The sequence below is a fragment of the Dermacentor andersoni genome, chromosome 8 (genome assembly GCF_023375885.2).
Source record: "Dermacentor andersoni chromosome 8, qqDerAnde1_hic_scaffold, whole genome shotgun sequence".
In the NCBI taxonomy this organism is placed as follows: Eukaryota; Metazoa; Arthropoda; class Arachnida; order Ixodida; family Ixodidae; genus Dermacentor; species Dermacentor andersoni.
The window spans coordinates 153,797,159-153,821,911 of record NC_092821.1 but is presented as its reverse complement, the minus strand read 5'-3'; the positions used below and the strand labels follow the sequence as shown (position 1 = coordinate 153,821,911).

The window sequence follows — 24,753 nt, the reverse complement described above, 5'->3', positions numbered from 1 at the left end:
GACATTAAGAGAAAAAAATGGCGCTGGGCAGGTCATGTAATGCGCAGATTAGATAACCGTTGGACCATTAGGGTGACAGAATGGGTACCAAGAAAAGGGAAGCGCAGTAGAGGACGGCGAAAGAATAGGGGGTGCGACGAAATTAGGAAATTTGCGGGTGCTAGTTGGAATCGGTTGGCACAGGAAAGGGATAATTGGAGATCGCAGGGAGAGGCCTTCGTCCTGCAGTGTACATAAATATGATGATGATGACGATGGAGCATTCAAGTACTTGCCCGATGACGAAAGCACTCCTCAATTAAATTCTGTCGCTAGTACTCAACCACTCATTGCACGAAACATGCTTGCATTGTATTATAAGACCAAATAAAATGCTATTGTCCAGTTCTATTGTGCTTTCAGAAAGAAGAACTCATTAAGATAACTCTAACAACAACGCGCGTGGTCGAAAGGTTTCGTTTTTGCGCGACTCCGCGCCGTCCACGCTTTGGCGGTTCAGTGGTTATCGCGTAATGCTGCGCTGGTTTTGCTTGCCTACGAAACTCGCACGAACTGCAAGTAGCGAATAATTCAACTTCCACGTGATAACGCGGGATGCCCAAGCGGTTTACGCCACCTGACCACAAAACAGCTGCAATGGCGAATCCGCCGCTGTGTCCTTGCTCGGTACCGCTGTCTGTCGGACGCCATTTTACTCACCGACGGTAGCAAATGGTGGCGATGGCGCCCCGGTCAGGTGGCGGGAGATTTGAATTTCTAAAAAAGGATTCGGACCCTTCAGATGCAATTTTCTCGTAAACTAAGTCTTTTCTTGGCACGAAACAAGCGTTGCGAGGTTTTTGTAATGGCATTCAAACAGTTCACGTCGACTTCGTATTTGCCTGTGGTGTCCCTCTAAGGCTGCTCGGCTGCAAGCCCCAATGTCAGGAACCACCGCTGAAGTTGAACCACAAACTACGCGGCAGGCAAATAGCGAAGGAGACATTGGTTTCGCTCGCCAACTAGTATAGCAACAAGTAACACGCGCCACAAGTTTTTACTACACGGGCCGGCAAAGTGACAATGGGGGCCAGTGTGGGTGCACATTCATGGTTCACAACACGTCCGTACCTTTGTTCGTTTACACATAACGCAAGAAAAGTGTGAGTGATACTGGGGTATAAGCAGTACGTATATCACAGTGAATTACAGTTGCATAGTAGCGTTACTTGGCGTGAAATGCAGTCAACCACACGCGTTCTCAACTTTGCTGAAACGCACTCACCGGAAGAATATTTTCTTTGAGATGAGAACCCGGATCTGTGAGCATCTTTTCCGAAAGTAATACTGGAACAAAGCACACAAGTCCTTTCACGTACACATAAATTGCAACATCCTCATTTGCACATGAACTCGACCGCGAGCGGCAACATTCACGCAGAGACCATCGCATTCAGAGATAGCGTCTGTATAAGATACGCTCTACGTTCCGCCTGCACGTTAAGAACAAAGGCAGCATTCGCAACTACTAACTAACAGGAAATAAATTTGCGACTACGTGAATAGGCCAGCCTGAGATAGTGTATCATGGACACACATAAGCTTCCGTGCAAAATATTGTTACGGGGATGTTGGGAGTATAGATGATTGTATTTACAATGTATATACAAAATAAGTCAGATTAGATAAGATGGCTGACCACCAACAACACGCAGCAGCCAGCGGCTCCGATCTTCTTCCTCTCTCTTCTTTCATCCTTCCGTAACAATATCACAGGTCTCTTCTCTTCGGTTTAGAGGCACTTTCTGCACTAGTTCAGGAAGTGCAGCACTTTCTTATCCGTTTTCTCGGTGCAGTGCGTGCCATCTGCACTTTGCTATTTCTTTAGCGAACGTGCACCTCAAGTCCTCGGTGAGTTTAACGACCAACCTGCACTTGCTCGCTAAAGGGTGAAACCAAGGTGCAGCAAAATGTCCGCGCACCAGCCGAGCTTCGAGCAGACGACAGCTTGAGGCTTTGTGTCAACGGCGTTCGGTGAGATTGAAAAAACATTTAGTGCATAAGGAAAGAGTTGTGGAAGCAGGTGGGTTGAGTCCCAAGTGGCCTGAGCAGCCCACCGCGCTTGGTCGCGTAGTGCCCCTTGAGCCTCCTTTTCCCAGCTGGCGAGCCAGGTCTCCTAATGGTTCTCCTAATATACCGTTCTGAATTATCGCGCCGGAATGTGAGAGGTAATAATTTTCTGTGGCCTGAGCTCGCATTCCCACGTAATGTGGGCCACAGCTGGCTGGCCCACAGGCAGTTGTCCACGTATGCGGTGGGACGGATGACGTGTTTTAACCGTAGGTGCGAGTATGTATTTGTCTGCAGGCGGCGCCACGCAAATGCTTCCCTTACACCTAACTGAAGGTGTGGCGGGGGGTAGCGCTGTCTTTCTCGACGCTGGTGTTCGATAGGATATCCCGGTTGCTTCAAAGCCACGTGTGCCACAGTGGGCTGCGTCCGTGTAAAGTGTGTCCGGGTCCGTTCCGCACTGTTTTCTTTTGTTTTTTTTTTGTCCGGCTCTGGCACCGCGACGCGCTCTGTGATATAAGCGATTAATGTTTCTCGCTATCGGCGCAGTGTTGATTTGGGCTTATATATAGAAGGAAAGGGGTACGAGTTCCTCGTCACTGTACTGCAGCCCACATGGGATACCCAAAGCCTCCCTACTCTCCCTACCCGTAGGCATGAGGCTGAGTCTTTCTCGTTGCGACATGAAGACCGCGGCCTTCAGCTCCTCGAAGGTGTTGTGTATGCCTAAGGCTAGAAGGCTATTGATGTGCGTTCCTGTTGGCAGTCCGAGAGTAGCATCACAGGCAGTACGGATGAGCGTATCGGCTTGTTTGACCTCGGCCTTACTGAGTTCTAGGTCGGGGAGACCGTACTTGACTCGGCTAATTACAAAGGCGTGGATTAGGTGGAGCGTTTCCGCCTCTCCAAAACCATTGCGATGCATGGTAGGTTACTCAGTGTACCAAGCGTGCAATTGGTTTAAATGTCGTGCGAAGAGTTTGAAATGTGCGGTCCGCGCGCCTATTACCCTGTACCGAGAGACCAAGTATGCGTGTTTTGGTTGCCTCTGGTTGCCAACGCTCGGGTCGAAGGGTTCTTTGCCTCGATGACATTTGCCATGCACCCGTACAAATTCCGATTATTCCGGGGAGCAGCTCATACCACAGCCCTCCGCGAAGAGATGTACTAGCTGTGCTGCTTCATCTGGAGTACATTTTTTGAGTCCGAGAGAGCCTCTGTTCGCCCATAGTATGATGTCATCGGCGTACAGGACATAGCGCAAGTCTGTTATGAACCCGAGCTGCCGGGTGAGGCGAGCAATATCAATGTTGAGAAGCAGTGGAGATGATGTGGCTCCTCGAGGAATTCCTCTATAGGACACGGTGAAAGCAGACGATTTGGTTTCTCCTGGGTCTCTCGTGGTTGTCTTATCAGTGAGAAAGGAACGGATATAGTTATTTGTCCGTTCGCTGCCGCTGTTGTTGTTGAGTTCCTGCAGGGTAAGCTCGTGGCCCATCGTATCGAAGGCGCTCTTCAAATCGAGAGCAGCCACTATGTGTTCCGCACGCGAGGGAATGTCGCGTAGGACCTCGTCCCGCAGGTGGAGGAAAACGTCCTGCATTGAGAGATTTGGGCGGAAGCCATACATGTGGGTCGGAAAAATGCCTCGATCCTCTACGTAGTTTACTAGCCGGGTTTGAATGACTTTCTCGGAAAGGCTACCGAAGCAGGATGTAAAGGAAACGGGGCGCAGGTTCTGTAAAGTAGGTGCTTTGCCGGGTTTGGAGATCAATACTATTGAAGCCTCTTTCCATTGTGCTTCAAGTGTCCCAGGTTCCCATACGTGCTCATTAATATATCGGACCAATTCATGCAGGCAATCGTCCCTACGGTTTTCGCAGCATGGTGTTGTTAGTAACGCGATCGGGTCCCGGTGCGTTTGGCAGTTAGTGCCGCGGTAAAATGTCCCGCCCATGTGATCGGCGCGTCCAGCTCTGCATTCGCGATGCCCTCGCATCCGAGAGTGCATTGCGGGCCTGCGGCGTCGCCTACGTATTTTGCGTGGCGCGTGTTAAATATCTCCTCCTCCGTAACGGCAAAATCACAGACTAATTGCCGGATCCTCCGGGACACCGTGGTTATGGTGCTGCCAGGGTCGGGGCAGCTTCGCAAGATATAGCCCACGCCCTTGTCATGTTTAACGTGTGCCACATCGAGTCGCAGAAATCGACCCATATTTCCGCCTCGAGTTTACGAGCACATTCATTTGCGCGTTCGGAAAATTTGGCTATATTGAGTCGTAGTTTGCGATGGAGACGCTGGCGCTTCCATCGCTTAGTTAGACTACGTCTATACTCTCCCACATGGGGAGAAAATGCCGATCCATCACCGGCGCTTCCGATGTAAGCGCTATGCGTTTCGATACGGAATCGCGCGCATCGTGTAAGTGGTTTGTCCACGCCCTAGTGTCCTTAAGTGTGGCGAGCGGTAGCGCGAACTGTCTGCATTTTGACCACTCCGTTATCGCTATCTGGCCCATAGTCCGGCTGACCTTCGCAGAGGCTATCGACACACTACTGAGATAATGGTCGCTTGCTAACGTTTCGTCGAGATTTCTCCAGGCGGCTTCATGTAAATTCAACGTGAACGTTAGGTCGGGAGAAGTGTCGACGCTGACACTGCTTTCCAGTCTCACGCGTGTGCGGCGGGGAGTGTGATGAGCTGGAGTCCGTGATTCTCCATTGCCTTCTCTAAGAGGTTCCCTTTTGACGTGTGCCGTATGTAGCCTGTGCGAGGCGCATTGAAATCCCCCAGGAAAACGATGTGGTAACTCTACTCAAAAGCGAAATTGATCCAGCAAGCAACGTTTCAATATCTGTGCCTTTGTCCTTGGGCGGGCTAAAGACCTTCACGATGAGGGTGGTGGCTTTGCCTCGCTTATGTTCGTAAATCCCAATAACTTGGTGTTGAGTGTGACATGCAGGTCTGTATTACACATTTGATGTGATATCCTTAGACAGCAGCGTTGCAGTTTTTGGATAGTCTGCATTGGATATAGCGCAGTAACACCGAAGCATGACTGGCTTGGTGCCGGTTTCTTGCAGACAAATACTGTCCGGTTTTACTGGTGTTGTTTGTACGAAGCGGTGTAGCACTGATGCACGTTTATGGAGTGTCCAATGCCAGGTCTCGAGATGGTCTATGTGCGATCCGATATTATGCGCCATCTTCGCCATGAAGGTTACAGCATCGCTGTCTGAGGTGGCTACATGAGTTTTCAGACTCTGAAATTCTGAATATACAGGATCGTTTCTTTCTTTCTCTTTTTTTTTTGTAGCTGCACCAAATTTTTTAAACATTGCCTGTGGTAGATAGCACTATTCTAACCTTTGATTGAATTACTCGATCAGGCGGCCATTATTTCTACGACTAATCAAAACGTTGAATTGAATCATTGATGTAATTACCCTAATAACTTTTTAAATTAATAACATTAATCCACATATTCCAATCTACGAATTATAGCCGCTGAGTTCGCACGGCGTATTCACGTGGAACGAGTTCTTTGGACAGCACCAGTTCCGATACATTAATTTTCAAAGTGTCCATCGAAACGCATTGGTGTTCCAGTTAGTTTTGTGCTTCAATGCCTAAAACAGGGTTTCCTAATAAAGTAACTTTGAACTACTTTTAAGGAAGACGCAGTTTCGCCCGAAAAGCGAAGCATCGATTGCGATAGCAAGTTAGAAGACAGCCGTACAAAGTAAGGATAGCACTTTTATCGGCAGTAACAACTCGTAAACATTCGCTTGCTAACTAAATTGGTGCCAGCGCGCACAGCAAACATGAACACATCACACTCCATAAGTTCGCACATTCGCTGTAAAGACGCTGGCGTGAGGAAACGCGGCAGCAGCAGCGAGCCATTCGTGCTGTGTATATCACACAAAGCGAGCACCGAGGAAACACACAGCACGCACAAAGCTGCGATCCGCCGCCGTACCTATAACAGCAGCGCCAAAATACACACACCAAAGAAAGGAACACTGACAGACACGGACAATCGCTGCTTTGCTATTTGCAGCGATCGTCCATGTCTGTCAGTGTTCCATTCGTGTTTTTGGCGCTGCTGTTATGCCTGGAATAAGTGACCAACCCGCCCAAGAACTCATTTTACTGACGCACCTAGACTCTGCCCCCAGCGCAGATCGCTCATGAGCCGCGCGAAGCGGCCACATACGCGATGGCAGCCGCTGCCCTCCCTCCGCCGCCACGCAACGTTAGGTGCCTCGCGCGCGAAGACAGCGCGCTGCCTCCTCGCATTCGTCCCTATCGCGCGGGCGAGATCGAGCCGGCATCGCCGGCTCCTCTCGCGCGCTTTCGCTCGTACATACAGCGTGAGGCTCGTGACGACGGTGTTATCGCCCTTGGAATTTATACGGAACCTCACGCCGACGGCAGAATTGCGCTTGGAGTGTCCATATGATTGCTGTCGCAATAAAGACGCCCTGTGAACGCTGTGACGACGACAGAAGACGCTGCGACCACATCGATGCCAACGAAGCGCCAAACGCGCAGAGAAGACCAGAATGCTTGCACTTTTTCGTGAATCTTGGAAATACGCGTGCAGCGCCAGTGTGGGCACTTCACTGGAACTTTCTGAATTGGTGCTACACTCGCTTGGCACCGCAACCGAAGCAGCTCACCAGGCGTCGACAAATCGAAGAGACCTTAGCCTCAAAATATACGAGTAGATGCGTCACTAAAAGCTCAAAAGAATTAATAAATGTTTTTACTTCATAAACTGAAAAGAAGCGAGAGAAAGTGAGAAAGTACAAAAGAAACGCCGTCATTACCGCTCTGCGGAAATGTCGCATAACCCAGAACGATGAGAACGAGGGCAGCTTTTTCGCATGACCTCCGAGATTTGGTGGCGTCCGCGGTTGCCCGTGACGCCGGCAAAATGTCGGAGGCGACGTGCTTGTATATAAGCGTCATAACCACTAAACAACAGGTGCACGTGTCGTCAGCTTAGGCTCTATTTAAAAGCTGCTAAAAGGAAAATTAGGTACTTAACCGCCCTGCAGCATTGCCAAGATTGCTTTAATAGTATATAGTATACTCATGTTTAAGTTATAACCAATTAAGCCAAAGTGAAATTTCGTTGAGGATGCCCTTTAAAGGGTACCCTATAAAAGCAATACTTTAAACGCCCTGACCTGGAAACCTTAGCGACAACTGCAATGAGTGCGGTGCCATCAAGGAATATTCCCGAAGATTAAATAGGAGCTATAATATGAAAGCGAAATTTAACGAGTGCAATGTTTACTTTCCCCGTTCTCAATTATTTAAATTGTGGGTTCCTAAATGCCAATACCACGATCTGATTATGAAGCACGCTGTAGTCTGGATTAATTTCTAAGTAATTTCTAAGGTTAATTTCCAACCTAAATCTAAGTGAAGAAGCGCTCATTCATCGATGTGCGGCCGCTGTGGCCGTCATCGAAACTGCGATAGCCAGTGAGGTGGGATCACTGCAGTCAATCTTTACCGATAGGCTATTCGCCCGAGCTGCGCCATAAAAATCTATAACGTCACGACTCAACCATGCCATATATCTGTGCTCCTGTTTCGCCTATATCTATAGGTGCTAGTTCAAGGGGGATCCTGCGCTTTGCTGCACCATCGTATAGCACTACTGCTTCGTATAAACAAGTGCAAGACACACGATGCAAACAGTAGTGAAATGTCTTCCAATCAGGGAGACAAAGCAATGACGTCGCACACCACCGAAACCAATCGCCTTAACCCGTGACGTAACATTGTTTACAAATAGTGCCGACACTGATGACCACATTGATAGGTGCTGCGCTTTCCGATTTGTCGCTCACAAAAAAACTTCCAAAATTAAACCGAAATGCCTTGTAGGCTATACTTTCTATTGGTACTATACAAAGCATGCCTATGCGCTCCCAGCAAAGGAATATACCAGTTATCTTGAGTTATTTCGTCGGTACACTTTTAAGGGTTCTTCATCGTAGGTCTATTTTGTTGTTGCTCTATACCACATCCTTTAGACAGATGCACGGTGTTGACAACGCACACAAACACGCTCGTCGCTCACCCTTAGGCACCCTGGCCGACACAAAGATGGAGGCGATGAAGCGGCCGTACGCGTAGATGACGCTCATAGCTTGGGGCTCGCGTGCGTCTGCTGACGTCTCGAACTCGTACTGGCGAAGGCTTTTGTAGAACGACAGGTTCACCGGCGACAGGCAATCTGCAGCAAGGTTGCCATCAAGTAGGACATTGCTTGTCCGGCCAAGCATCGCCTGACTGATTGACTGGCTGCTTTCCAACGCTAAGTTAGGGCTCTAACGAAGGCCGTCGCATAGCGAATGGCCGTTCACTCTAATATTTGGCGACTTGCTGTTCCTCCATCGTCATCGTGATCATCATTCATATTTATAATCTTTTCATGAGGAAGGTATCTTCAAGAGATCTCCAGTCCCTACCGCCATATGGATTGTACCACACGTGAAAAACGTTTGTGTTCGACGGCTTTTTGCATAACGCGGCCGGATATAGGAGTAGACACCCGCTGAATATGGCAGACGATCCCTTGAGACGAAAAGAACACGCGCGGACAAACACAGCTCGGCGTCTGAGTAGGCCTGCGATGAACTGTGTCGCCGACAGCGCGTTTTATGCACGCGTGCGCTAAAATTGGAAAGTTAGCTACGTGATAGCGTTCTCTTTCAAAAATGCGCCGACACCTAGCTATCATTCCTGCGAGTTTGCTACACTTGTCAAACATAGCGCAGCAAGCGAATCATAAAAATAATTACTTTATTGACCGTATCCTCGGTGAATAATAATAATATATATATATATATATATATATATATATATATATTCAGGTTGTCCTACGTTGCTTGTTTGCAACCTGACGCAAGTTGAACCCCGAATGCATAATGTTGGCACTGGCCTAGAGTTACTTAGGCTATTTTTTATTTTCCCCTAACTAACAGATTAGATATGCTTAATTTATCAACTTTTTAATTATGGGCCACGGACTCCAAGTGTGATACGCAAAGTTGTAGAGCACCTTGAGAAACCTCTCAATAAATTGTTTGCAACATTAAATATCTCAGGTGGCCCAAATTTCTTCCGCGTTAATAAAGGAAGCTCACGAAATAAGAAAAAATACCACGTGACGGGGCGCTTGCGCACTGCTATTGCGCTGCTCTCAACCGTGCTATGAATGAACAAGGTCGGCTTTGAAATACGCAAGACAAGCAGACCACAAAGACGGTTTCAAGCTAAGTGGAGACAGACAATTGCTTGGCACAAGTGAAACACATGCGTGCCATCCACTCAAATATAATAAAGGGACTACACAGTCAAGCAACTATATAGTGGCTTGCGTTGGACCTTCTTCTCGATGTGGAGGGCCTTCGTGACTTCCCGTATGCCTAAAAATTATGGAGGTTTACGTGCCAAAACCACGATCTGATTATGATCCCTGCCGTAGTGGGGGACTCCAGAAATTTGGACCACCTGGGGTTCTCTAACGTGCACCTTCCAGATGCCTAAGTAATGCTGTGCTGCCTCCAAAACGGGCTTGCAGCGGCAATATCGGCAGTGAATTGAAAGGCGGGAATGCCCGTCAAAGAATAATTTTATTCTTCTGAAAACCATGGCCAGTTTGGCCGACATAAAGAAAGGCCTGAAGAAAGCGGTAGCATGGATAAAGCCGTTCAACGTCATGGCGTTTGCGAGTAAACAGATTTTTCGTTGACGAGGCGCAAATTTCAAGTGATTCATCCGCGGTCGCGTTCGTCGCGTCGACCAAGCTTTGGGTCGACTACAGATGCAACAACGTGAGAAGCACGGAGCTGTGGTATAGTTGTACCGTACAGAGTCTTCCAGCTGACGTGCACCAAGCCTTCAAAAAACTAGGTGTGCGTTACGCGAATGCAACCAATTCAGCGTTCATGACTGTCGTCTTGACATACTCAAAATATTTTTCATCAGAACCAAACGTCACAAATTAGCAGAAATAATTAACTAACTTTGAAGCATCGAGTTAAGCGCAAGAATTCAGTAGAAATGTTGAACGTATTGAGAAATATCCATTTCAATTCTTCCCGTGAAGATAGCGGTTGTGGTTTTACTTTTTTCGGACCTCCAAGGAAAGCGCGCAAAATCTGGAAATGTACTGTGTGACTAGGCAATTGCGCGCAGCGCCTTCAGTGAATGACCGGTGCTGCACGTAAAAACGTAGACCGTATAGTAAGCGTATAAGATGAGGCGTCGGCCGCGAGCACGTGCTCTTCCGTGATCCGCTGACATGCCCGCGCAGTCTGACATCGCTTCGATAACTTGTACACACACACTGTGTACTGCTGCGTGAAATGTCTATTCGCTCCATTAATTCAACAGACAAGTTGTTTTGACAAACGTGGAAGCCAGGACCGTAGTCTGTGAACCGTCCTGTTTGTTTACGGCTTATCATGTCTGCATCATGTCTGCATGCAGCATTGGTAATTCGTTCGAAACAATTTTGAAGACACTAATATTGGTTCACGCAAGCACCTAGTCGCATGGTACTTGTTGAGAGATCGCTTGCTTCCTGTGCAGCACAGAAAAACGTAAGACAACGACAGCTCCACAGAAACGATTCGATTGGATATTTCTGAATGCGCTCTGGAACTTCAGTTGAATAAATTGCTGTTATATCATTATTTTACTTGTTTTCTTATTTAACGACTGAACCTCATAATAAATATAATTTTAGTGGATCAAGGATAACTAGATGAAAAGTGCCAATAACAAAATTTTAAAGCGACATGAAAAACTCCTGATACAGCTTACTGTTGCTCGATAGGTACTACATAAAAGTGTTTTTCCGAAGGTGGAAAAAGCCCGCAAATGCACGCAGAATTGCCGCTGGACTGGCCGCTCGAGGCACTTTGTTTGTATTCCCGGGCTTCTTTCACGCTCAGAAAACACTTTTATGCAGCATGTATCGAGCAACCGAAAGCTGTCTCGGGAGCTTTTCATGTCGCTCTACAATTTTCTCATGTACACTTTTTATCTAAGTATAATGTTTGAGAAGTTAATTAATTATGACTAATTATGTAATTAGGTGGAATGCAAAAAGTTATCTGAGTACCTACAAGTGACGGCAAAGAACATTACCTTGATTTTGTCAAACTACGTGGCATTTGCATATCTTTAATGTTTGGCTCAAGTTACGTGGTACACCCTGTTCACGTAGATGTACTTTACTTTCGCTTGACGCTGTAAAAATAAGATTGGGCACTACGATGACTTCGTTATATTCATTGAAGAACGCTGTGAACGAGGTTAGGCTGAAATTTTTAAACATCACTATCTTCTGGATCGGCCCGCAATTTCAGACTGTACTGTCTTTGTAATCGACCCACGAAAACGGTAGCACAGATAGCCGGAAAGAAAAGTGGCCTGACAATGCCGAGAATGTTCTGCACATCGAAAACGTTATGGTTTCTCAAACCAACAGCAAAAGAGAGCAACTATTTCTTAGGTGCACGTGCCGACGCTTCGACGTGTGCTAAATTTTACGTACATTCCCACGCAAATTATTTAGGCGTCTTACACTGCGGTGGTCCGCATGGTTGTTACCCAAACCTGTCTTGCCCCGTCCAAATCTGTCGAAGCCCATAGAACTGCCAACGTGTTTTTTTTTTTTTTTTCGTCCGCAACTTTTCTAGAGGTCACCGCAATGTTTTGCGACAGCAGTCGCAGCAGTGGCGGCGAAGTGTAACTCGTCGGCCCGTCTTTCGGACGCTCGCTCACAGCTCGGGTCCGGCTTGTGCACAACGTCGGCCGGGTACGGCGGGAGCTCGTCGCTGCGGGCGGGCGCCGCCGCGGCGAGGACCGGCCACGACAGCAGCAGCAGCGGCAGCAGGGAGACGGCGCGCAGCGAGCCGGGCACAGCACCGCCCGCGCTCGAAGCCCCCACCGCCATCGAGACCAGTGTACGACGACTGCCACCGCGAACGTCGGGAAGCTCCGCTGACCTGGAAGCTCCGCTGGCCTGGAGGGCACCCTACCGGCCCGGGACACAGAACCAGTGTGAACCCAACGTTGGACCACACTGTCCCTATGCAATGTAACATAGTGAGGTCCAGTATTAGCAGGAAGCACTGCACTTCGGGAGCTATACTATACAGGGTGTTTCGGCTAACTTTAGCCAGAGTTAAAAAAATATGCCGATGCACTCCAAGACGACGCGACCAGATGCCTGTTGCTCACTTTTGTGTGTAGTGTGGCACGCTATTTTTATTGTATTTTGCTTAATTAGATAATTAGTCGAGATTACTTAACCAGGTTCTGAATCAACGAAGCTAGGCAAAAAATTCCAATTAGAAAGTTGCAGAGCGGTTTTCAAAACGTCCGAATAAACGCTTTCTGTCTTTCTATCTATTAAGAATTATTGCTTTTCAGCTTACTGCGGATGCCCGCGAAATACAAAAAAGCACCACGTGACATGCCCGCTTGCGCGTCGTTATTGCACTGCTCCCAAATGTTCCGCGCACAAACGAACATAACACTTAGCCGGGCGTGCTAAGCAGAAAAAAACTAATACTTAACGGATAGACAATTCGAAACTGTTTAATCGGCTGTTTTGCAAACCGCTCTACAATTTTCTAATTGGAATCTTTTGCCTAACTTCATTGCTTCAGAAGTTCGTTAATCATACCTAATTACGCAATTAAGCAGAATAAAAAAAATAGTGTGACTTACTCCATAGAATAGTCAGCAACATGCGTTTGGTCGCGTCAGATTAGAATGAATCGGCACATTTTTAAACTCAGATTAAAGTTAACTGGGACACCCAGTATGCAGTATGTAATTTATACCATGCTTATGAAGCTGTATGTATATTTCCGCATCATTTATTAACGATTCTTCTCGCCCTTCTGTTACGTTGATGTGTTATTACTTCACTTTGTCACATACATTTTCATTTATCTTTTATTTTTCATACACGCGTATATTTTGTATGTAAAACAGTTTGTCCGCAATCACAAAAGATGCCACCTGTGCAAAGAAAGCAACGGATTGCAGCTCGCAGAAGTCAGAGGCTAGTGGAGGTCACTGTATGGGTGTTCGTATAAGGTGGGAGTGTATTGACTACTTTCATGGTCTCACAAAAGTTGCAGTAACTTCAAACAAAGAACAAGGGAAACATTGTTCTGGCAGTCGTTAGCCCTTGCATGCTCTATGCTATCACGTGACCTCTCTCCCCTGCGCTCCCCCCTCTCCCTCCCCCACTGGCTGCGTCTTTCCATCGCGTATTTAAATCTCACGCCCCCCTTGGCGCCCTTCACTGCGGCATCTCGTATCACAGGCGCTGCTTTAGGGTTTTTGAACAGAAGAATTCGGCATGGCTGTGTACAGCGTTTGCTGCTTCCAGAAGGCCGCCGAGGGAGATACTCGTTCGCGCCTTCTGCTTGTGTTTCCAGCCGTGCAGTGACAGACCCCGAAGGAGGCGCTGCATTCGACGCAGTACACGCCTGCTGCATAAGTGAAGCGCACCCGTTCCAACGTCATCGCCATCAACCAACAAATCGATGTTAGGTAGAGGAAATCAATCATCAGTGGTGCTGAAATGAAATGAATTTATTATCAATTAACAATGCTGAATACATAAACGCCACTGGCACACTCGCCTTGCGGCCGTACATCTTGCCAGGGTTCAAGGAATGGTATGCAGCGGAATTAACATATCCTTGGTTTGTAGCGCAATCGTCACTCCAGCCGTAAAATTAACTCTAACAAAAAGAATGCACATCTCACAACGTCGGGTATCGTCGCTAGTGTTGAGTATTGCAACTGGCAGCTGACGCTGCGTCCAATAACGACACAAAGCATGCCAGGCCGGACTTTGGGTCTCGTGTCGTGTTCTGTTCTCAATCGTCAACCTCCGTGACCATGCCTGTCTATGCATCCGAATTCGTAAAAGCTATAAATCTCGGCAGACATGAGCGTATCTACCGAACGCGGCGAACAACCTCGCGTGCAGTCTACGTTGATCAACCTTCACCCTGCGCGCCTAGAAGAGCGAACGGGACGCCCATATACTGTCTCTTTTGGGCGTGTGACACCTTACCAAGAATGAGCGACATTAGCAAAAGTTCGCACCTGCACTCTGCTGGGATGTCAATTCTTTGGCTTGAAGCGCTGATCGGGATGGTTTGGACGTTGTTGTTTTTGTTCCTCTGAACAAATGGCACATACCCACCGCTGGAGATGGGCAAAAGATCGAGCGGTGAAGGAACTGTTAGCATTTTTTTTAGTAAATTAGGGTGAAATGACATAAGTGTCTTGCAAATGGGATTTAAAGTGTCTACAGTTACAGGTATGAATAACCAATCATCTAGATATTTTGTGAATTTTGTGAGCTTTCTAAGTATTTTGAAGAATTCTAACATGCAATTTGTTTTGTCTCATGTAGAAAGATGCAAATGGCTTCGCAGATGTTCATGTGGCTGTAACGGTAGCCCCAAAGGAAAGAGTTACAAGAGGAGTCAAATTCAAGCCAAGCTTCTGGAAGGGTTCTTCTAAAAAAAATTTCCGTTGAATGATGAAACGACGGCATGTCAAAAAGAAGTGTTAGAGATTCACTCTCATTGCATAAAGGGTACAAGACCGATATAGCCAGACCAGACTTGTGGAGGTACACGTTCAGTGGGGGGACTCGGCACCGCAGTCTTGCAATCGTTACTTCAATTTTTCTAGAGGAGCATTATTTGTTGTTCCACAGAAAACTCAGATGCGGGAAATCATATGTTGCCAATGATGATTGCGCGAACTTATTTGTAGCAGTATATTTTCTGAATCGCGCCGCAGTGATGAAAGCTGACGAAAATAAAATGGGGATTATAGGACCATTGTGGGATGCTACTGCGAGTGTATCTGCATATTCTTTAAGGCTAGACCTTTGTGTCCTCGCACCCACACTAAACGAACGAGACGCAAGTGTCTTGGGAGAAGAGAATAGAAAGTTTTTAATGCATCTGGCAATTTGGGTGTGGTTAGTGAAGAACAGACAGACAGGCAATAAGTTAAGATTATGGCTAATGACATAGATGGTAATTTGCGTAAAGCTAAGACAATTGCCAATAATTCCGCCTGAAAGATAGGCATGAAGTCAGGTAGCCGAATCGAAAAAGACTAATTTAAATATGATGAGCAAAACGTGAACAAGGTGAATGCAGGAGCCAACGTTTCGACAAGCGGACTTGTCTTCTTCAAGGCGACATATGCTTTCCTCGCCACACTATATACAGGTGGGGTTCTTCTAAAAGGGAGAGGGTGTGAGGCGGGAGGATGCGGAAACGAGGGAAAATGTGTTAGCGTGTCGAATTGAGAGTAAAGAAACGCTGTGTACAAGGGCAAAGCCAGCCCCCCCACCCCGGTCTGTCAACACACGCGCGTTAGCCGGCGTGTCAAGGGCGTCCGACACGACGGCTGACAAAAAAATAAAAAATAATAAGAAGAAAGGAAAGGAAAGGGAAGGGGAGGGAAAAAAAGGGGGGGATGCGGATACTGTGGCGAGGAAAGCATATGTCACCTTGAAGCGTAGCTTGATCGGGCAAAATCGACTCAAATGCACTTAAATAATAAATTACTGGGCCACCACTGCATTGTATCGTCGCAAGCTTTCGGAAGGCATATCTCGCAACTGGAAAGCCCTCAGGATTCTCTCCAAGTGAATATGACTTTCAATGCCAGCGACTATAATTCGTAACTGTAACATGTGCCGTAAAGCAACTAGTTCTAAAGTTTAGTTACCGAACCTTTACTAATCACTCAAATATTCATATTAATTTCTCGTGAGCGTAATGTCTGCCTCTGAAAGTGATCTGGGTGAAAAGCTTAAAGAGGCCCAACTTAGCGACGTGCCACAGGTGATATTTAAATGTTCTGTTAAGGATTCGAAAACAACACCCCGTGCATTGGTTCTATCCGCTGAATTCGCTGTCATGCAGGTATAGTAGGCGGGTCCGAAAAGTTGGGCAATAAAAAATCAGTCGGCGACATTTTTTTTTTTTTTAAGTTGGTTTTGACGGAGACATTACGCAAATTAAAAAGCGTAAACTATTTGTGCCGATACGACAGATGTCAAGGAGCGCTGAAAACTGGGCATTTTTACGGTAAAGCCGTAAACGTTGGCAAATATGCTGACGTGAGTTACGATATTTATGAGTTTAACGAAATTCCTACAGACAATTAGCAGCACATTTCTGGGCTATAGATGTCTCTATAGGCGTTCCTTACAGAATTGTGATATTGTTTAGTGCCGCGTTAAATTGCAAATTTGATTACTTACAATGTTGCAATTCTCGCCGACTATGATATATGTGACGTTCGTTATTCCGAGTGAGCAGAGCTTTCTTCGCACCAGGCGCAGGCTTCAACAGCACCATGGTCGCCTTAATGGGGAAGCGGTTCCGATGCTACCGGGTGACCGATTGGGTTCGAATGCGCAAAGTGTCCAGCATCAGGATCGGCTGAAATTTCACTTTGCAATCAATGCTAATCCTAGCCTAAGGCCCTTTCTGTAAATACGGGCCCGGTTTTCAAACTGAATTTCTTTATTACCCGCGCTTTATTGAGCCCATCAATCCTTTGACGGTTTTGACGCGCTGCATAGGTGTGGGCGCATCTTTAATCTCGATGGGCGTGTCCGGCGCAGGATTCGTAGGTATTGTCAAACCGCAGGTCCAGTAGACGTCCCGGTGCACATCGAACAGGCACCAGCCGTCCGAACTGGCAGGCAGATACCGCTCCATCTGCGACATCAGCAGATCGAGAACATTACCCACGCGCGCGCCCCGTATACAAGCAGCAGACTTGTGCGATCTCGCAGAGGCACTGCCCGATTCTATCTCCAGCAATTGCATCAAGAACGTCAACTGCCTCTGACTAAATCACACACTTAAGTATGCCTTGCCCGCATTCACTTATATATTTACGAAGCTGTGCTCTTATTGCCAGCCTGCATGTGCGTGGGCGACCGCGTGAGGGTGTCTCCTCTCGTACGCCTGCTGCCGTACCGGCGTTGCTCCCGTCGTGGGCGTCACCCAGCACAGTGGACGGCAACTATGCCTTTCGGGTGCCGATGTCGCCTGCGTGCGGGGTTTGGCGTGCGCCGCGAGGGGGCGCGACGTCTTCGCTCCTGCGGCAGTCTGCGCCATTGTTTTTGTTTGGTTGCCTCTCGTCTTTTTTTTTTCTTTTTGCCGCAACCTTCGTGACGTCTATAGCCAAAGAAAAATGATTCTGCCGTGTCTGAATCGTTTATTTTTCTTTATATAACTGCATGGATCCATAATTATAGCCTAAATAAAGGGAAAATCAGAGATCCACCCGTTAGTAGCAATTTCTATACAAAGAAAACCTATACGGGTTTCTCGAGGAACCCGTGGAACCCGTATGGGTTTCCTTTGTAGCAATTGCTACGAATGGGTGGATGTCTAATTTTCCCTTTATTAATTACTTCTCTCCACCTTGCGGGTTTCCGCAGAACTATTACGTCATAATTAGAGCCTTTGCCTAAGGATCCAGAAGTTGTATCACAGTCTTGTATATTGGCCTAATAAAGTCTATTATATTGATATAAAGTGTTGTTGTTGTTGTTGTTGTTGTAGTAGTAGTAGTAGTAGTAGTAGTAGTAGTAGTAGTAGTAGTAGTAGTAGTAGTAGTAGTAGTAGTAGTAGTAGTAGTAGTAGTAGTAGTAGTAGTAGTAGTTGTAGTTGTAGTAGTAGTTGTAGTAGTAGTTGTAGTAGTAGTTGTAGTAGTAGTTGTAGTAGTAGTTGTAGTAGTAGTTGTAGTAGTAGTTGTAGTAGTAGTTGTAGTAGTAGTTGTAGTAGTAGTAGTAGTTGTAGTTGTAGTAGTAGTTGTAGTAGTAGTAGTAGTAGTAGTAGTAGTAGTAGTAGTAGTAGTAGTAGTAGTAGTAGTAGTAGTAGTAGTAGTAGTAGTAGTAGTAGTAGTAGTAGTAGTAGTAGTAGTAGTAGTAGTAGTAGTAGTAGTAGTAGTAGTAGTAGTAGTAGTAGTAGTAGTAGTAGTAGTAGTAGTAGTAGTAGTAGTAGTAGTAGTAGTAGTAGTAGTAGTAGTAGTAGTAGTAGTAGTAGTAGTAGTAGTAGTAGTAGTAGTAGTAGTAGTAGTAGTAGTAGTAGTAGTAGTAGTAGTAGTAGTAGTAGTAGTAGTAGTAGTAGTAGTAGTAGTAGTAGTAGTAGTAGTAGTAGTAGTAGTAGTTGTTGTTGTTGTTGTTGTTGTTGTTGTTGTTGTTGTTGTTGTTGTTGTTGTTGTTGTTGTTGTTGTTGTTGTTGTTGTTGTTGTTGTTGTTGTTGTTGTTGTTGTTGTTGTTGTTGTTGTTGTTGTTGTTGTTGTTGTTGTTGTTGTTGTTGTTGTTGTTGTTGTTGTTGTTGTTGTTGTTGTTGTTGTTGTTGTTGTTGTTGTTGTTGTTGTTGTTGTTGTTGTTGTTGTTGTTGTTGTTGTTGTTGTTGTTGTTGTTGTTGTTGTTGTTGTTGTTGTTGTTGTTGTTGTTGTTGTTGTTGTTGTTGTTGTTGTTGTTGTTGTTGTTGTTGTTGTTGTTGTTGTTGTTGTTGTTGTTGTTGTTGTTGTTGTTGTTGTTGTTGTTGTTGTTGTTGTTGTTGTTGTTGTTGTTGTTGTTGTTGTTGTTGTTGTTGTTGTTGTTGTTGTTGTTGTTGTTGTTGTTGTTGTTGTTGTTGTTGTTGTTGTTGTTGTTGTTGTTGTTGTTGTTGTTGTTGTTGTTGTTGTTGTTGTTGTTGTTGTTGTTGTTGTTGTTGTTGTTGTTGTTGTTGTTGTTGTTGTTGTTGTTGTTGTTAGTGTTGTTGTTGTTGTTGTTGTTGTTGTTGTTGTTGTTGTTGTTGTTGTTGTTGTTGTTGTTGTTGTTGTTGTTGTTGTTGTTGTATGAAAAGTGTACAGGAGTCAATTTGGCTAGAAGTCACCCTAGCACGCTGCGAAGAATTGTTGATTATATCTTTCTATGAACGGCCGAATATTTCCCGTTTTCTTTGATGAGGTGATATCTTCAATTGAAAGCGTAATATCTTCCCGTAGCAAGCACATATTAATCCTTCTTGGTGATTTTATACACTTCGAATTGATTCTAACATACTTAGTTATTCTGTTCACAACTTAATTACATAGAGAAAAATGCAATCTGTTGTTGGACTTCCTGCTCTTCCGTTAACTTCAACAACATAGCTTGATCGTCAGTCCAGGTGACAAGGTCTTAGACCTTCGCCTCTCGAATGCTCAAGTCATAGATGTCTCTGGTTCCGACATTTCCCTTGTGCGTCCCGACAAGTTTCACCCGTGGCTAAAAATAACTGCGTCTCTGTCATCCCGGAGCCAGAGCTCCTCCCCTGACATAAATTAATCCTCTCGCTTTGCTTGCAAGAGTGGTGATTATGTTGGTTTATACGATTTCTTGTTCACCAACGATTTGTCACTGGTGACAGATAAAACCAATGGTGATGACCAAGTATTAGCGCCGAGAACGAACTACAGGGGCGCTGCGAGCGACGCTCGCGTGACGTCAGGGCAAGGACTCGCGCCTGTCGTCTGCTACAGTTCGGGCGCTGTCCGGGCGCTTTCTGCGGTGTTTTCGTTTGTTTGGCCTCGTTCTCTCTGCTTGTATGCTTATGGTGGTCGTCTCAAATATATTTTCACGGCGTCTTCATTTGCGAACATTTGTTCAAAGAGCTAATCTCTCAGACAACAGTGCAGCTCTAAAAGGCAACGTTACAGTGCCAGCCGAAGGAGCGCAGACCAGCCCATTCCGGTTTTTTTTATGCGCGGATGGACAATCGCAAAAACATAGCATATAAGAATCCAGTTATGATACCATACCTGCGGCGGTGCAACAAGTATGTCACAAACGCTGGCTATATATGACTTCTACAACAGTTACGTTGATTTTAATCAGCTAAAACAGGTTTGCTCAAGAAGAGTATTTCATAATATAATATCGAATTTTTGCATTTCTTCATGGAAACGCTCGGCAGTAACACGGGGACTTAACTAATACTGCAGTTTAGATTCTAGAAGCACCACTTGCTTCTTTAACTGCTTGCCAACATTAGGCGGTTCTTCACGTGTCTATTTTAAGCGGCGGAAATTTGAAGTAATGTTAATAAAGGCTTACAGCTACTTACAGACTGCAAATAGGTATGTACCAATATATATTCCCTTTTGCGTGCTACACGTTCAACTCACTTGAGAAATTTACTGGTGCTTGTTGCTGGAGGAATATACATGAGAAATCTTTTTGGCGAAGTGACACAGGCTGCTCGGTCCAAATTTTTAGTGAAATATGCCTGTTGGACCGCATGGCTGCAGCTAGAAAGAAGTCGAAGCTTGAATCAGTAGTATGGCACATATTGAATATTGACACGTGTACTTATCTTTATCGGGCGACCACGTTTCGCCGCTTAACAACTGTAATCGCGCAGCGCGGAACGCGCCTGCATGTATCCGAAGTTTCTGGAAAGTTATCGATGCTTCTACCCGGCTTTCTGTTGTCGCCGAACCTTGTGTTATCTGATTTCATCGCGTGACACGAATGCTGTAAAACTTTGTGGAAGGCACGCGGGTCCTAACGATTAGTCTGGATCATTCGACCACTGCTCTATAAAAGCCGACGCGCTTGACCCGCTGATCAAATTTCCGACGATCGCCTACTGTGTTCGCCGCTTTCGTTGTGCTATAAGTGTAGCCTGTTTTGTGGGCACAGGTTCGCCCAATAAAATCTAGTTTTGCCTTTCACAGTATTGCTACTGTGTTCTTAACGTCACCACCACGTGACAATATATCGAAATTCCCCGGTGGAGGGTCAGAAATCAAGTGAAAGTATATGCCAGGCTTGTGGTGCCTTCTCTATGAATGTTTGCGATTGGATTGGAGCAAACTTTATTTAGCCTGCAGTTGGGGAAGGTTCTCTTTTATGTACCGACGAAGCGAATAGTTATCCGTTTGTATAATTCAAGAACGCTGGATCGAGACATGGTGAGACAGAAGGTGCTTGAATTTTCGTTTTCTAGGCAATCTAAGCTGCGCTGTAGTAGCTCGAGAATACTTTAGCCATTCCAGTTGGCACTGTAAAAAAAACTTTATGGTTTCAATTCGAAGTTGTAGTGAACTGATGGGCTTCGCGAACATAGCGTGCCTCGCCATACCGCAAGTCGGTTGCTACCGTTACGTGATCAGGGGTGTGCCATATAGTCGATAAAGGCTACTGAAGGCCACTATGGAACATTTCATCACTTGCAATTGATTGGCTCTCGATCTTAACAACGAAAGTTTTCTCTTAGGTGATTGCTACTATGGTGTTTGTGAATTACCTATGTAAATACTCTACATGACGCCCCGTCGTGTTAGCAGCCATGAGGAATTCGTTTTTTGGAGGCCTGTTTCAGAGGGGGATGAATGTAGCAGCAAAATTTTCATAAGAAAATCGCGCCTAACTATTTTTTACGCATTAATGAATGGCCATATTTGAATAGAACAACACACCAAAGTAATAAGAATCATGATGACAGCTTCGCTGGGCAGTGTCTCTCTAACACGGATAACATGCTGACGCCAATTACCAAGATTTTTCTTCCATGTAAAATGCAATGTCTCTCACAGCTAAATACTAAGGGAATGTTAATTGTTTAGTGAGGCATCATACACAACTTCGCGTGTTGAATTTGCAGACATTCCTTTTACGCAAAGTTTATGGACAGACACGGCTCATATAATCATTGCAATGCCAGTAGACTCCTTCAACGCTACGTAGCTTGCGATATCCAGGCCGCAAATTTTATTGACTCATGCGCTTTAGGAGAAGTAACTGTGGTTCAGTCATGACAGCAGAAAGAAGCCGACATATCGTTCATAAGAACGGCTCGAGCCACCCATACCCCAAGCATACACGAAAGGAACGAGCGCGCGCGGCAGCTGAGCGAGCCGAGCGAGCGGCGTCCTGGCCGTGACGTCACTCGCGAGAGGGCGCCACTCCCAATTCTCGCCGCTAATAGATCAGTTTACGAAGCTGTGTTTTGAGCAGAACGTGCGAATACGTTCTCCAGTACAGTCCTAAGCGCTTTAAGTATAACAACTGGCACTCATGTGAACTTATAACTGTCCTAAAGTATAAAGATCGTGTGCACCGTCTGTCCAAAAGTTTTGTGTCTCATGAGTGGTGAGAAGAACGCTTTTTCCGAACCGTCTGAAGGCTCCTCTATGAGCGGAGTCACAACTCACATATTTTATTCTGAGAAAGGAGTGCCTCGGAACGGCCGGCGCAATATTCAAAGCCCATCGGCAAACGCTCTAGTAAGTGTGGAGAGTGTTTTGACGTGCTCGACTCTAGCGGAGTAGAAGCCAAAGCAGTCGCCGTATGTATTTTGCTGCCCATTTCTCATGCTTATATAAAGCTTCAGGTTTCAACGCTGATGTCAGTCATCAGGACATGACGCTTCCTACATATATATAGTGCTGTGTTGTTTGATGACAAGCTCATCAGCCTTCCCTATCCTGCAGCCATGATTTTCAATTTTTTCAATTTTCAATTTTATTTCCAGAATTACAAGTGTTCTGGTGGATACCAAAGGCTAAAAGCTGTTGGAAAACAGCTTGACTAGGCCATGCTTTGCCCCAGTATAGACATCTGTATTACAGCGAAGCTATGTATGGCTATCCGATTCGTCCGTCCGTCCATCCGTCCATCTGTCGGTCGCCTGTATGCCGAAAATTCATCCGGCTCAATCCCATGCACGTGCGCGGAAAAAGTGAAGAGAGTGAGAGAGAAGGTGAGGCGTGCGATTAGCCAACATCACCTATAGATAGCACGAGGCCTGTTTACTCCGATCCATGACGTCATGCTACCTTGCCCGAAATTTCCATTGACAAGGCTATCGTGATGAAAGCGGTGATGTCAAAATCACTGTTGCCTACTCGGGGGCACCCCCATTAGATTCTATGGCACTCGGGCCAGGTAACATGACGTCATGGATCGGAGTGAAAGGCCTTGTGCTATCTACAGTCGGGTACAACTTGAGAAAAAAGGGGCGTGTACCCCTACAAGGCGGATGAACACGAGCCTGGACCAATGGGCGCGCACTCTAGACTGATGCCATGAGCCGGACGTTCGAGGACACCGCCGATGGAGAAGATGGCCGTCCGCGCTTCGAAATGGGCCGAATCGCGTCAGTCGTGTGCGTCTGCCCCTCGTCAGAGTGAATTCCCAAACTGTTTGGGGGTGGTCTGTCATGCCGGAAATATTACTGCGAGCTTACACTGCACCATTTGTGCCGCGTGCGTTTATTCTGAGCCGTGATTCAGCGACAAAAGATTGCAGGTAGCATCGCTGACGCTGCGCTACGCGAACTGGCAAGACTGCAGGCTAGCAAAAAAAAAAAAAGTGAGAAGTAACGAAAAAGAAAGCCTATCACATTCTTGAAAATAAGCTTGTGAAAACGCAAAACCAAGAGTATGTATTTAAAACGATGAATGAAGCATTTTTTGTACCTTTCCTGCCTCGATCGCCTTCTCGCCCCAGGTTTGTAATGGTTTCGATGAACGCGTTGTTTTCTTTCCAAGTAGTTGTTAAATAGCAACTGATTCATTTTAAGCTCGGAAAACGAGTAGTAAATTTGCCGTGTACATTTAAACCAGCATAAAAGCCATGCTGAGCTTCTCTTTCTTATTTTCTCCCTTGCAACGAAGCTATAAAAGCAGACGACGTGCAGCATTGTAGAAGGCACGGGGTTATTTTTCTCTTGCGATCCGGCATGTGCTATAGCATTCAAGTCATGAGAGCTCCGCCAAACCAGTCATCAAAATGCAGAAGTATTTATTTATACTAAGAATTACGCGTTTTCAAAACACCATTTTTTGAGCGGGGCTACTATAGTCGCGGAGGCAATCGGCTCTTGCACTTCGGTCATCTGGGCGGGACCTCCCCTTTTTCTAAAGTTGTAGCAGACTATAGGTAGCGTTGTATTAGGTGCGCCAGTAGTGACGTCGTTGCTCGCCGTCGTAGCAGAGCGAGCGCGCAGCAGTTTATCCCCGGCTCCAAAATGTGTCGGCCACGCGTCATGCGTACTCCCGAGGAGCAGGCAGCTTTCGATCAGCAACGCCGCGAGCAGAACAGGGAACGAGTTCGTGTACGCCATGGCGATGCTGCAGCCTGGGCAAAAGAACAGGCTCGTGCAGCCGAGTGCAAGCAGCAACTGCGTACCGAGGATCAGCAAGCTACCAAGCCGTCGTTTACTGGACCGTCGGGATTAACCCCGTGATAAACACCGGGCCCGCACGTTTCGGCTTCGCTGGTTAACCATCTGTACGGAGTGCTTGGGCGGTGATTTTTTTCTTGTCTCGTTGAATCCTTCCCCTTTTCCTCACATGTGGAACACTGGTAGTCTTTTTTCCTGTATTTAAGGATGGCTGTAAAACCTATGTCTCTAACTATTGCCCTATATTTTTTTTATCTGTGCCACATCTTAGATTTTTTAGCTTCCTCTTGAAACCGTAATGTCATTACTGTGAAGAAATCATTAATTCAGAATCGGCATGCATTTCTCACCGGCCACTTCTCTATCACAAATATCGCAAGTTGACGTCATTTTCTGTGACCTCAGCGAAGCTTTTGAT

The 24,753-nt window shown here is 46.2% G+C and overlaps 1 protein-coding gene across 1 annotated transcript in view; it reads right to left on the bottom strand.

The window, feature by feature from the left end:
• Positions 1 to 12,877: 12,877 nt before the first annotated feature.
• Positions 12,878 to 24,753, bottom strand: part of LOC126525988 (uncharacterized) — a 183,464-nt gene continuing 171,588 nt past the window's right edge. The window contains exon 18 of the mRNA XM_072284147.1: positions 12,878 to 16,880. Coding sequence (XP_072140248.1) covers positions 16,686 to 16,880 — 195 coding nt within the window. The 3' untranslated portion in view covers positions 12,878 to 16,685. The remainder of the gene's footprint in view (positions 16,881 to 24,753) is intronic.